Here is a 12296-nt window from a genome sequence, read left to right as displayed (position 1 = left end):
TAAGCCTCTAATCTGTCCTGTACTCTTTAAACAGAATACATAAATGGGTCTCTGAAAGAGCAACTCTTTAACCTCCGTGATAAATAGGAGTCAAACTAGTCTCCAGTACCTTCCCACATTTTTGTTTTCCAGCTTTAGCATCCAAAAAAATAACAAACAGTCGCTACTATCTCACATTATTACTGCAATCCTATTGCATTTATGGCAGATAACATCACAAAACCCATGGTGACCCTGCTGACAAAAACAACAGAAACCATCACAGAAATTTGAATGATTTCCACTACAAATACCATTACAAACATTACAAACCCTCAACATTTAACAATCAAAACCATTAAATAATGGTTTCCTGTAGTGTGTTTTGGGACATATTACACAAGGATTTATTAACTTTTACAAAAGCCATGAATAGAAGGCGACAAATTACCAGTAGTGGAGAACAGGAGGCGTTATTGTTTTTTTTATTACCAATAAAATTTTCATTTTTAATTGTAAAAAGTATTGCAAATTATGTGATACTTTCTATTTTCTTTTTTCAACAGAGGATTTAAATAAATGTTATTATTGTATTAACTAAAATACTTGAAATCTACATATAAAGAGCAGAATGCAAAATGTATATAATGATAAACATAAACCTAGAATCTAGAAACCTGAATCAACAGAATTCTTTAGTTTGAGTATGCACGTCTTTGTGTATGTGTGTCATGTTAATCAGACTAATCACCTTATAGGCTACTTCATTTACTCTATTTTCTAACTCAATAGCTCTCAAATGTAAACTGTTGTAGAATCGCTGCTGTCTCTTTATGAATGAATGGAATATTCATGCCAGACAATGCGGATTAATAAATAGCAGTGGATGCTCGGACCTGGGATTTTACTATAGTCCATGCTGTGTATAGTGAGAGAGGCGGGCAGAGGTAACCTGATGTAACTGTTCGCCCTTTTTCATTTTAGCTTCTCCCAACCGCCTTTATCTTCACGTCTTTTGCTTGCCATCACCTGTTTTTATACAGTCATCACGAGCCCACGCCCCTTCGCGCCAGTTTTGGTCTCTCACCAGAGTTGCCAGGTTTTCTCTCTCTCTCACACACACACACGCACGCACGCACACGCACACGCACACAAAAAAACGCCCATTCTAGCTAAAAATAGCTTCCGGGGATAAAATACCCGTGTTTTGGCGAGGTTCCCCTGGTAAAATTCGCATTTTCAGGGGCTAAATATCACGTTATTGAGGTCGTTGTTCAACCCGCGGGACATTGTTAAAGTAGCCCAATTCCGCGGGAAAACCGCGGACTTGGCAACACTTTCTTAAAAGCAAAAATAGATTGCATTAGCGCCCCTTTTTGTCGGCCGTCAACGTCACTTAATCTGTTATTTTTTCTTTTGATGATGAACCAGCTTCTCCCTGCCTGGTAACAAGTCAACTATTCCACGATTCTGGGAGTGTGTAGTGGCGTCGTTTGCTCTCCAGTCCAGCAGGTGTCAGCGAGGAGTCGCGGAGCCAGAGCAGCGGCGGGTTTGTTTCCTTAGCCGTTAGCATACGAAGCTCCTGTAAAAGATGCCCGTGTCTGTCATGATGGCTGAATTTGATGAAAACCTGCTTTTGCAGTTTGAAACTCAAGAGCTGGAGGTAAAACAGACGGAGAGATTTATATATTAATGCTTTTATTCTGCAGATGTTTGTTATCTGGTAAACTGCTACAGTAACTTGGTTGTCAGCTGAACAACACTACTCATGTAAAGACAACTCTAGGCATAAATAGATACAATAAGTATAAATTTATTGTTGTTATTGCAAAATATAACAAAGTTGTGTGTAGTAATAATTTTCCTTGTGCATGTGGTTATCTATTATTGTATGACAGGCATGTTTGTCTCTGGCAGTTTATATGTAAGTTGTCATATTCAACTATTTAATATTCATAATTTACGTTACCTTGTATCCTAGGCTCCTGGTGGCATTGCTACGCCTCAAGTGTATTCCCAGTTACTAGTCCTGTATCTCCTGAACAATGACATGTGAGTATGTTACATGTATATTTAATGTTAATTCAAATTTATATTATCAGTCTATTTTCTCATAACATTATTATTATATATATTTTTTTATATTATTTTATAATTTGCAGGAATAATGCCAGATACCTTTGGAAACGGATACCACAGGCAATCAAAACAGTGAGTTTTACATTTGGATCCAGTTAGTCTAACAAAAAGCAAAATCAATTTCAGGTCTGTAATACAGATTTTAATTACAGGCAAACCCAGAGCTGGCTGCTATTTGGGCCGTAGGACAGCGTATCTGGCAGAGAGACTTTCCAGGGATCTACACAGCTATTGATGCTTACCAGTGGTCTGAAAGCATTCTCCCGGTGATGGAAGCTTTAAGAGGTACTGAGATCATGTGGTTTGGGGTTTATGCTGTATTTTATTCTCTATTCTTAAAATGAATTTTTTAATGAAGTGGGATAGAATGACCTTGAAATTTTCATCTGCTCTGTGGCGGTTCTTATCTTTTTAATTGCACATCCTCCTCGGTATGATCTGGCATTTAAGAGATGGTAGGGTTGCCATACTTTGGAAAGTAGTGAAATAAAAGCATTAATTTTCAGCATTTATTTATGACAAAGCTGCTTGTTTTCAAGAGTTTTTTATTTTTATTAACAGAACCTGGGGCAAAAGCCCCCACCCCTTTAAAGCCATGTGTTGTGTCATGATGATACCATAACACCCCTACCCTTTCCTGTACAGTGCGATTTCAATGTTGAAATATTGGAGGGGTGACAAACAAGTTTCATGTCAAGTACTGGGACTACTTTGATATTTTCAACCTGATAGTTTCTAACTTCATACTGTTTCTCTTTAAATTTTGTTGAGCTTTACATTGAGGTTGATCTGTTTGCGTATAAATGTAGCTCTCATTCAGGCAACTGCTTTTATGTAGTAGTATGTTAACCTCAATGAGAGAAAATTATGATTTTCTGAGAATTTAAGATATTTTTTGATTAATAAGTGAAATCAGAAAATAAAATTAGCATCATTTGACATCAAATTTAAATGCTGGACAATAAGGTGAAATTTGTATCAAATGTTGTTCATAAAATTAATAAAAAATTCCCCTTCATATTATTTTTTTATTATTATAATTTTTTTTTTTTTTTATGTTTTTGGGGGGCTTTTGATATAAAACAATAAACTTTGTTTCCAACAGATGTCAGTATGGGGTAAAAGAGAGATCTAATTATGTGCTTAGCATTGCCAAACAAATTCCTAGAACAAATCTGACAATGGAACAGGATAGAATGTTCTGTGCACTTCCATGCCTGTGTTTTTTGTCTTTATAATTAACTACATGGCTAAATTGCTTTGATTTAAATTTTTTAGTGAGAGAGAGAGAGAATGAAAATAGGTTTTATATCAACCTCTACTTCGTTAATTACTGTCAGATTTTGATTTTTTTTTTATACTTTGTACATGACATGTTATGTGTGGTTCTGTGTGATTAACTTTCTCTTTTACAAGGATCAAAATTGAATGTGGATGGATGTGTAAGAAAAAATTTAAGTTTATCCTGGGAAGTGGCACATATCTTACTCCCAGATTCCATTTGAAGTGGTTCAGGACTAAACTTAGCTCAGGCATTAACTTGGCATATTCACAGGGCAAGTTTGAATCCTTTGAATGATGACTGTTTGCAGGGACATTTAAAGACTGACGTTACTTTATCACTACTTTGTAATTTTCTTGTTAAAAACAAGATGGCAACAATTCTTTTGCAATCTCTTGTCCGTATTTAATATAGTATCTTCAGGGAACATGCTAAAACACAGCCTTCATTTGATCCCCACGTGCCAGCACCTGACCCACCCAGGCCAAGGATAGGTTAAAAATAACCCTTTCCATGTGTCCATGAGTTCCCTATGTGCTGTGTTTTAAGACATCAACAGTTGTTTTTTTTTTTTTTTTTACAGGCAAATTACTCAAGAATATTTGAAAAATAATTTTTTGAAAATTCAAACATTTCGAGTGATTTGTGGGTTTTTCCTCAAAATGAAATATAATATCCTCTGAATACAAGGGGGGAAAAATAATGGTGTAGGTCAACGTATATTCTTTTTTTGTTGTTGTTTTTGGTATCTGGTCACTTATTTAAGGTGACAAGTCAAAATAGATTGCTTAGTGCACAATTTGGTGTTTTCTTCTTGTAAAAAAAAAATCATAATTATTCTGTGCAGGACAGAAATTAGTAATAAAAATTCAGAAGGTGTTTTGTAAATGACAGGGTTTGTTTTCTTGACATGAAACTTGTTTGTCACCCCTCCAATATTTCAACATTGAAATCGCACTGTACAGGAAAGGGTAGGGGTGTTATGGTATCATCATGACACAACACATGGCCTTAAAGTGGTGGGGGCTTTTGCATCTCCAAAAATGAATCTTGAAAACAAGTGGATAGGAATGTGTTCTCTGATTGGTTAGAAGAATGGCATGTCATCCACTGGGCCGAGGGTAGTATAAAGACCAGGGCCACTTTACCCCAGAACAGATCTGACAACTGCAAGGAATCATTTACTGCTGTGCCACAGCTTATTTTTAGCTTTTTTTTTGGGAAGACAGCCATTGAAGTTATACAGCAAAAGGCTACAAAACGACCATTAACATGGACATTCAGCGAGCTTCCTCATTGTTGGGGTCTCCTGGCTCCATGGAGACCCTTGAGAAACAACTAAGCTGCCCGATTTGTCTGGACATGTTCACCAAACCGGTGGTGATACTGCCCTGTCAGCATAACCTGTGCCGTGGATGTGCTAGTGATCTTTATGACTCTCGAAACCCTTATCGTTTCTCTGGTGGTGTCTTCCGGTGCCCTACTTGCCGTTTTGAAGTGGTTCTTGATCGTCATGGCGTGCATGGACTTCAGAGAAATCTTCTAGTTGAGAACATAATTGACATATACAAACAGCAGCAGGAAGGTGGAAGTGGTGGCAGCACCACAGAAACGCCGATAAAACCAAAAAGCTCTAAAGAACCAATGTGCCAAGAGCACGAGGATGAGAAGATCAACATCTACTGTGTGACTCACCAAATTCCCACTTGCTCCATGTGTAAGGTCTTCGGCCAACATAAAGATTGTGAGGTGTCACCACTTGCTAGTGTCTATCAGGCTCAAAAAGGAGAGCTGAGTAATGCCATCGATGCTCTTGTAGCAGTTAATGGTCGCCTTCAAGCATTGCTTAACCAGATGGAGGAGGCCTGCACAGCTGTTCAGGACAATGCTCAAGGTGCCAAGCAGAGGCTTGGTGAATGCTTCGATTCCCTTTATGCAGCCTTGGAAGAGCGTAAGAATGTCCTCTTGGAACGCATTAGCAAGGAGCAGGATGAGAAGATAGCTGCCCTCAGGAGTCTGGCCAGACGTTATGGGGATCGTCTTCAGGCAGCCACAGAGTTGACGGACACAGCAGTGCAGGCGCTGGAGCAAAGCGGTGCTGCAGATTTCCTGCTGGCCTCCAAGAACCTGATTGCACAGACAAAAGACGTGGCGAAGAGCTCATTGGCTGAAGAAAGGCCTGAGCCAGGCTTTGAAAAAATGGACCATTTCACTCTGGATACAGAACAAGTAGAGACTTTGCTGTCCAAGATGGACTTTGGAGGAGATGATGATGAAGAATTTGAAGATGCTGAAGATGAGGAAGAGGAGTGAATGAGAATAGTGTCATAGAGGGCAAATAGGATGTGATGAAGGACAAGAAGATCAAGCAAGGACAATAGCAATGAGAAAGACAAAGGTTTAATGTTTGTATATCACTGCTAAGCAGTGTCAGCATTTCAACTTGTATGATTATAAGAATATTTCAGAGTAACTAGGTGTCATTTTTATACTTTTTATAATGTAGTTGCTGTTGTCACTTTAGATGTTATCTTCCTACATTTAAATGTTTTACTTAGCATTGTTGTTACAGTGTTTGGTTATATAGTTCTGCTTACTTAAATGTGGACTTAATGCTATGATATTAAATAAAATGTTTAAATTTATTGAGATGAGTTTATTTATTTTAAAATTATTTTATTTTATGAGATGTACAGTACAAATCTAATGACAAATTTAAGGAGCAGTTTAAACAGAATATCTTGGAATTAATCCAAAGGTTGCTGTTTACAAGTAAACTCTGTGCACTCTTTGCCCTCAACTTTCTTCTCTGGTTAAAGGCACATGCTATTTTTAAAAGGAAAGAGAATGAGATATAGCTGGGGGACCTTGAGGGTAGAATACCAGAATAGGACAGATGGACACTGCTTTCACCTCCCCCAGCACTGCCTTGCTCAGCAGCTCTTGCTATTCATGATTTCAGGTCAAGGCGAGTGAGAAATCAGGAACTGGGAGTCATGGATTGATAAGCAATAAAAATAAACAAGCAACATGCAAAAATCCTGTTAAATCCTGCAAATGTAATTTGTTGCTTGTGAGGTGTTAAGAACAGACATATTTCACACATTGAGTCAATCTCAATTTCTTTCTGTAGAGGGCACCCTTGTATAACAAATGGCAGACTTGTAGTCACTGCTGACTTCCCTGGTGTTGCATACAAGTAGCTGTTAGTAAACGTATGAGTGTTGCTTTTTATTTAGCCTTCAGAGCATACTACTGTGTTTGCTATGATGGAGTATATAAGTCATTTTCCGAATCCAAAACAATATATTTATATACCTGGGTTAATGGATAATGTCACACTTACAATTCCTTTAAGTTTCTTGAAGTAATTTAAGTCTGCTGCAGTAATCAAAAGTGACAGATACATTGACAGACACCAAGGCTGCATTAATTGGATTAAAAATATAGCAAAAAATATTATTACAGTTTTAAATAACTGCTTTCTTTTTAATATATTTTGAAATATACAGAATTTTATGGCAAAGCTGAATATTCAGCAGCCAATACTCCAGTCTTGAGCATCACATGATCCTTCAGAAATCATATGATATTCTGATTTGGTGCTCAAGAAACATATCTTATTATTTATTTTGTGGCAACCATGGTACATTTTTTTTTTTTAATTATTTGAAGAAATGTTAGTGAAAAAAAACTTTGTATGAATAAAAAATGTCACTTTCAATCAAAGTGTCATGAATCCCCCATTTTAGCACTGGTCGTTCACACCTCAGATTTGAAAAAGACTCAAGAAATGGGCATGTAAAGCTGTGGGAAAGTGGGAGTGAAAAGGGTGGGAAGAGGGGAAAAAAACTGATTAAATTGCAGACCTACAACACACTCATCATACAGACTTATTTGCTTTTACATCATTGCTCAAGACTCTTTGGAAATTTTGTCGATTTTGTCTAGTTTGTTTTTTAATTTTTTTGAATTTATTAGATAGAATGTTGTAAATTGATTCGCCGTTGTATATATATATATATATATATATATATATATATATATATATATATATATATATATATATAATGTTTGTAAAATGGCTTAGTTTTTTAAAATAACGTAAAGTATACTCTTAACATCAGTCTGTCAGTTATAATATGATAATCAATTATTATTTAATGATAGAACTTTAGTAATTAGAATTAAAACTTGATAACCATGTTTGAATGCATATTAGTCATTTTAACTGAACATTTTAACTGGACTGGTGGTGGTGCTTTTTTGGTCATTCAGTGTTTCTGTAAAAAAAAAAAAAAAGGCAAAAATACTGATGAGATAATAAAGATACGAATTCTACTAATAAGAACAATGTAAAACCCACTAAGGATTAATCAGGGTTTCCGCGGGGCATTAAAAAGCATTCAATTTGATTCCTACAGGCATTACAATTTTTTTATAGTTTTGAAGAGAATTTTATATAAATTTATTGAATATAGCCTTCATAATTAATAAAAAAAAAACAACAACAAAGAATATCATTTACATGTAGCGCGTCAATTCTCTCTCTCTCTCTCTCTCTCTCTCTCTCTCTGCGTGTGTGCTAGACAAAGCGACGGCGAGTGGTGGGCCTTCACACTATAGTTTACGGTACATCCAATACAGGTGCGCAGCGCATCCATTGAGATGAACTGAATAATGGCACAGATCGCTTGACGAAGGAGAGTGAAACTCTGAAGCAGACAGTGTGTTTGGCGAGTGAAAATATATGTGCTAAACTTATACTTAGCCTCCAACTCACACACTGGCGAGTAAAATCTGAGAATTTATTAGCCATTGGTAAAGATTATCACCCAGAGTAAAGATTTAGTCACATATGCGAGTGATTTACTCGCAATGTAGAGGGTTGTTTACTTTGCTTTTACATGTTGTTGTTGTTGTTGTTTTTTTGTTTGTTTTTTTCTTCAGCTAAATGGGTGTGAACTGCTGTCAGTATAAAGTTTAGTATCACTGTTGTACTGGTACGAAACATAAAAAATAGTTTAGTGCACTTTCCAACAGGTTTGTTATACTACTTTCACTGTCACCAGTACCTTCTTTACTTGTCCTTGCTTGGGTGTGTGCAATCATGGTGCAAAGTTTGCAGAATATAGAGCAGTGGTGGCGAACATCGGTCCTGGAAAGCCGCAGCCCTGCAGAGTTTTGCTTCAACCCTAATCAAGCACACCTGAACAAGCTAATCAAGGCCTGAAGGGTTACTAGGAAGCTACAGGCTGGTGAGTTTTTATTAGGGTTGGAGCTGAACTCTGCAGGACTGTGGCTCTCCAGGACTGGAGTTCGCCACCCCTGATATAGAGTGAAAGGAAAGAGTTTGCAGTTGTGTTGGGAGATTACCACCTTTTTAAAAATCTTTTTGTTTTTCTCTTGTGCTTTGTGTTTCTTGCAGAGTCCACCCGTAGGAGAGCATATGGTCTAGTAGCGCAAGCGTACACCTCTATCAGTGCAGAGGACTTTGCTGCCTTTGTGGGATACTCTGTAGAAGAGGCGGTCAAAGGTACATCATCCGAGACACTGAGTGCTGCTTTGTTTAGGGATTCAATTTTAGGGATTCAAATGTATATTGATATATGCATTTTTTTCTCTCTCTCCTTTCCAGTACAAATCATTTTTATACCAACCCATCTCTTTTTTTTTTTTTTTGCTTATTCTGTCTATTCCAATCCGTATTTCATATTCAAAAGAAAATACATTTAAACAAGTCTGCAGTTCTTTTGAAATACTCTCACATGTATTTGGTCATCATTAGAATAAAAGTAATTCACTTTTGCTGTGATGATTTCTTGATCTTCTGCAAAAGCAACTTGCACTGGTTTAGAGATAAATGTGAACAACTTTCTATTGTCTTTGTAATACAAATGTCTGTTTCTCTTTCAAGGAGTAGTTAGCCATGGGTGGCAGGCAGATCCAAACACCAGGATGATCATGCCACAGAAACCAGGTGGGGGCGCTGTTTCACTGCTTATTACCAATAAGAACAGATGTGTTTCCCCCCACTCTATGACTCATTCCTCCATAAGGTTTCATTCAGAGCCCATTCTCTTTACAAAGAGCTTGTTCCAACGAGTAAACGGTTCTGCATGTTTTTTTCAAAACAAGCATGTGAATTGGTGACTTCACTCAGACTCCACTTTCATCCTGCTCTCATGTTTGTCGCTGATTGGCTCTCACAGTTTCTTAAAGATTCCTTCATTTTGTAAACAACGAGAATTTCATTGGTTTTTGGTCATCTTATGTTCATCTTTCTTTGTGTTGTGTGTTTTAGTGCACACAGCTTTTTATGTGTTCGCCTGGAACCACTGAGAACCGTTTTTATGAGAGATGTTTATTCCAAAGGAACAGGAACAAGCAGCATCTGGGTTTCTGCACGGGCCTTGTGAGACCATGCAGATGTCTGCAATGTATTTAAATAACTGATGATTGAGAAATGATTCCCAGTACTGATGACCTGCAGCTTTCACTAAGAGCAGCTGATGTTTATTAATTCAACACAGTTGCCATGACATTTTTCTTTCTTGCATAAGCTGTTACATCTGTAACAGACTATGTTGCATACATATTCTTGTTCTATGCTCGACTTTGTTTACATTCATATGTCTATATGTTATACAGCAGATTGTAGGGGACTTGAAGGAATCCCCTCTTCTCATGTTTCTCTCTTGCCTTCCTTCCTCTCTCTCCAGATCCACCTCCAGTCTCTCTGGTTCCAAACGAACAACAGCTGGCCAGACTTACCGACTACGTGGCTTTTCTTGAGAACTGATAAGCAATCCACCCTCTTCCATCATCTTCCTCACCACCTCTGAGATACTCAGTTTTACAGAAGAAACCTGTGGTGTCCAGGACCCTTCACACACATTCATCTGTCCTGCTTTAGTGATGGAGCCACCATCTTTCTTTTGTCTGTTTTGCTCCTTGAACTTGTCAGCCACAGTGATGTAGAAAAGTTTCCAAACTGTTTTACTTGTACAACTTTTACATCTACTTTGGAGTATGACATTGCTGTCAATATTGTAAATTATTGTTTTTCAGCAGAAATGGTTTGCTATATGCACATATTGTTCAGGCTTTTAATGCTGTTTTGATGTTACAGGTCAAAATTGGATCCTTATGTAATTTCATAGTAACAAAGACAATGGTTAATGATGGTTAGGACTTCCTTTTACAAATTGTGTACAAAATCACTCATCAGAATCACCGCATTTGTCTAGATGTTTAAATAAATTTTTATCATATCAATTTTGGCACATCAGACAAAATGGCTTCTTGCAATATTTTATGCATTCAGTTATGGACTATATAAACAATATTCTCTCTTTGTTGCAGTAAACAAAATGTTATCTTTTTAACCACTAAAAAGTTTCCTTATGTTTTTTGTTAGAGAATAATTGGCTTATGAAAGTTGGTTATGAGGTAGACTTTGCAATGAAGGAATAGCTCAGTTTATGATAGCTGGGGAAAAAAAACCTTGTCATTCTTAGCAAAGGTATTGTTTACCAGTGCAAACAACCGACAGCTCAAAGCAGCTTATTTTGGAAGGCGCACAGTTGTATTTAAGATGTTTTCCACTGTCTGACAAGTGTTTTGTTGACTGCATCTCTGTCTGTCTGCTATTCAGATGTTTTGCACTGCCACTAGTTTCTCACGGAGAGTGGATTTGAAAAAGGAGGGGAAGCGTACCAGCTGTTGGTCACTGTCACATCCTTTCAGCTTGAGAATATAAGTGTGATCCATATGCACTGAAACAATGGGTACATTATGGTACTGTGAGAATGTTAATCTCATCCATTTTACCATATGTTTGTCTTTGAATTTTATCTTACATATTGCATTTGCTCATCTTTTTGCATTTTGAGGTTGCACCAACCTGGTCCTATCCAGTTTTTGACTTGGCAGATATTATTATTATGGACTTGTGTTTAAGTTGAGTGCCCCGAGGTTTAGCGCCTTGCCCAAGGTCACTGGAAAAGAGTTGGCTCTCTGGCACTTGGCAAGTTCACTGTTTTCCCTTATCTGGCACAAAACCTTCAACTTTTACTTCAGTGCCTGAACTGTTATGTTTATACTTAGCGTATTTCATTTCTGAATATTTTAAAGGAGACACCGTTTCTAATCCTTTGGACTTCCAACATAATCCTGTGCACTTCAGTTTAGACTGTTCTCTAAGACAAAAAATGTTGTTGTAATGTTGACAGATGCCTCATTTGGTTGTTCATGCATTTCCCATGTGCTTTATTGTAGTGTTACCAAGACTGGCAGGACTTTCTTTGTAGTCTGAAACCTAGCACTCCTGAGAGGTGAATGCGTTAAACCTGCAGACCTTGTTTGTATTATAACTTGGACCCGCCTGATTTCCTTTGATTTTGTATTTCTGTATTATATCATATATTTTAAAATGTACGGTCAAGTGCAAAAAGACCTTCAAAGGACATGTTTCATGATCTGAGATCATCATTGACCTTACACAGACCAGCTGAACTGAAGTCTTTGACATCAGGAGCGGTCAGGGGTAACAGACACAGGCTTTACTGGAGCAGCTGGGGTGTGTGTGTGTGTGTGTGTGTGTGAGAGAGAGAGAGAGAGAAACTGTTCAGCCATTTGTGAGGCCAAATTAAATTGATATCCACTCCTGAACTTTTAAAGTTGGTGTGTTTTTGATAAGGAAAAATCAGCATTGTTATGGTAGTGTTTTTCTTTGCTTTCAAATAAAACAAGTGCCATGAGGTAGATTTACAAAAGCCAGATCTTACCTCTTCTTTGACAGATGTACGTAAAGTGCTATTGGCCATTCCTAATGAGTTCGGCTTTTACAGGGGTTAAGGGTTATGTCTGCATCCCATCATGCTACATGCCACAG

General features: G+C 37.4%; 1 protein-coding gene across 2 annotated transcripts; it reads left to right on the top strand.

The window, feature by feature from the left end:
• Positions 1–1172: 1172 nt before the first annotated feature.
• Positions 1173–11650, top strand: LOC109096735 (COP9 signalosome complex subunit 8-like). Of its 2 annotated transcripts, XM_042731259.1 has the most exons (7): positions 1229–1642; positions 1961–2031; positions 2142–2190; positions 2271–2403; positions 8829–8936; positions 9318–9380; positions 10123–11650. In XM_042731259.1, exons 1-7 carry the CDS (start codon positions 1571–1573, stop codon positions 10200–10202), a joined length of 576 nt encoding a protein of 191 aa, XP_042587193.1. In that variant the 5' UTR covers positions 1229–1570; the 3' UTR covers positions 10203–11650. The 2 variants fall into 2 exon arrangements, with proteins under 2 accessions (XP_018965914.1, XP_042587193.1); XM_019110369.2 differs by lacking the exons at positions 8829–8936; positions 9318–9380; positions 10123–11650 and adding an exon at positions 4647–6045 and having other exon boundaries at positions 1173–1642.
• The last annotated feature ends 646 nt before the right edge of the window (positions 11651–12296 follow it).

This window comes from Cyprinus carpio, chromosome B9, assembly GCF_018340385.1.
Source record: "Cyprinus carpio isolate SPL01 chromosome B9, ASM1834038v1, whole genome shotgun sequence".
Taxonomy (NCBI): Eukaryota; Metazoa; Chordata; class Actinopteri; order Cypriniformes; family Cyprinidae; genus Cyprinus; species Cyprinus carpio.
This window is presented reverse-complemented; position numbering and strand designations above follow the sequence as displayed.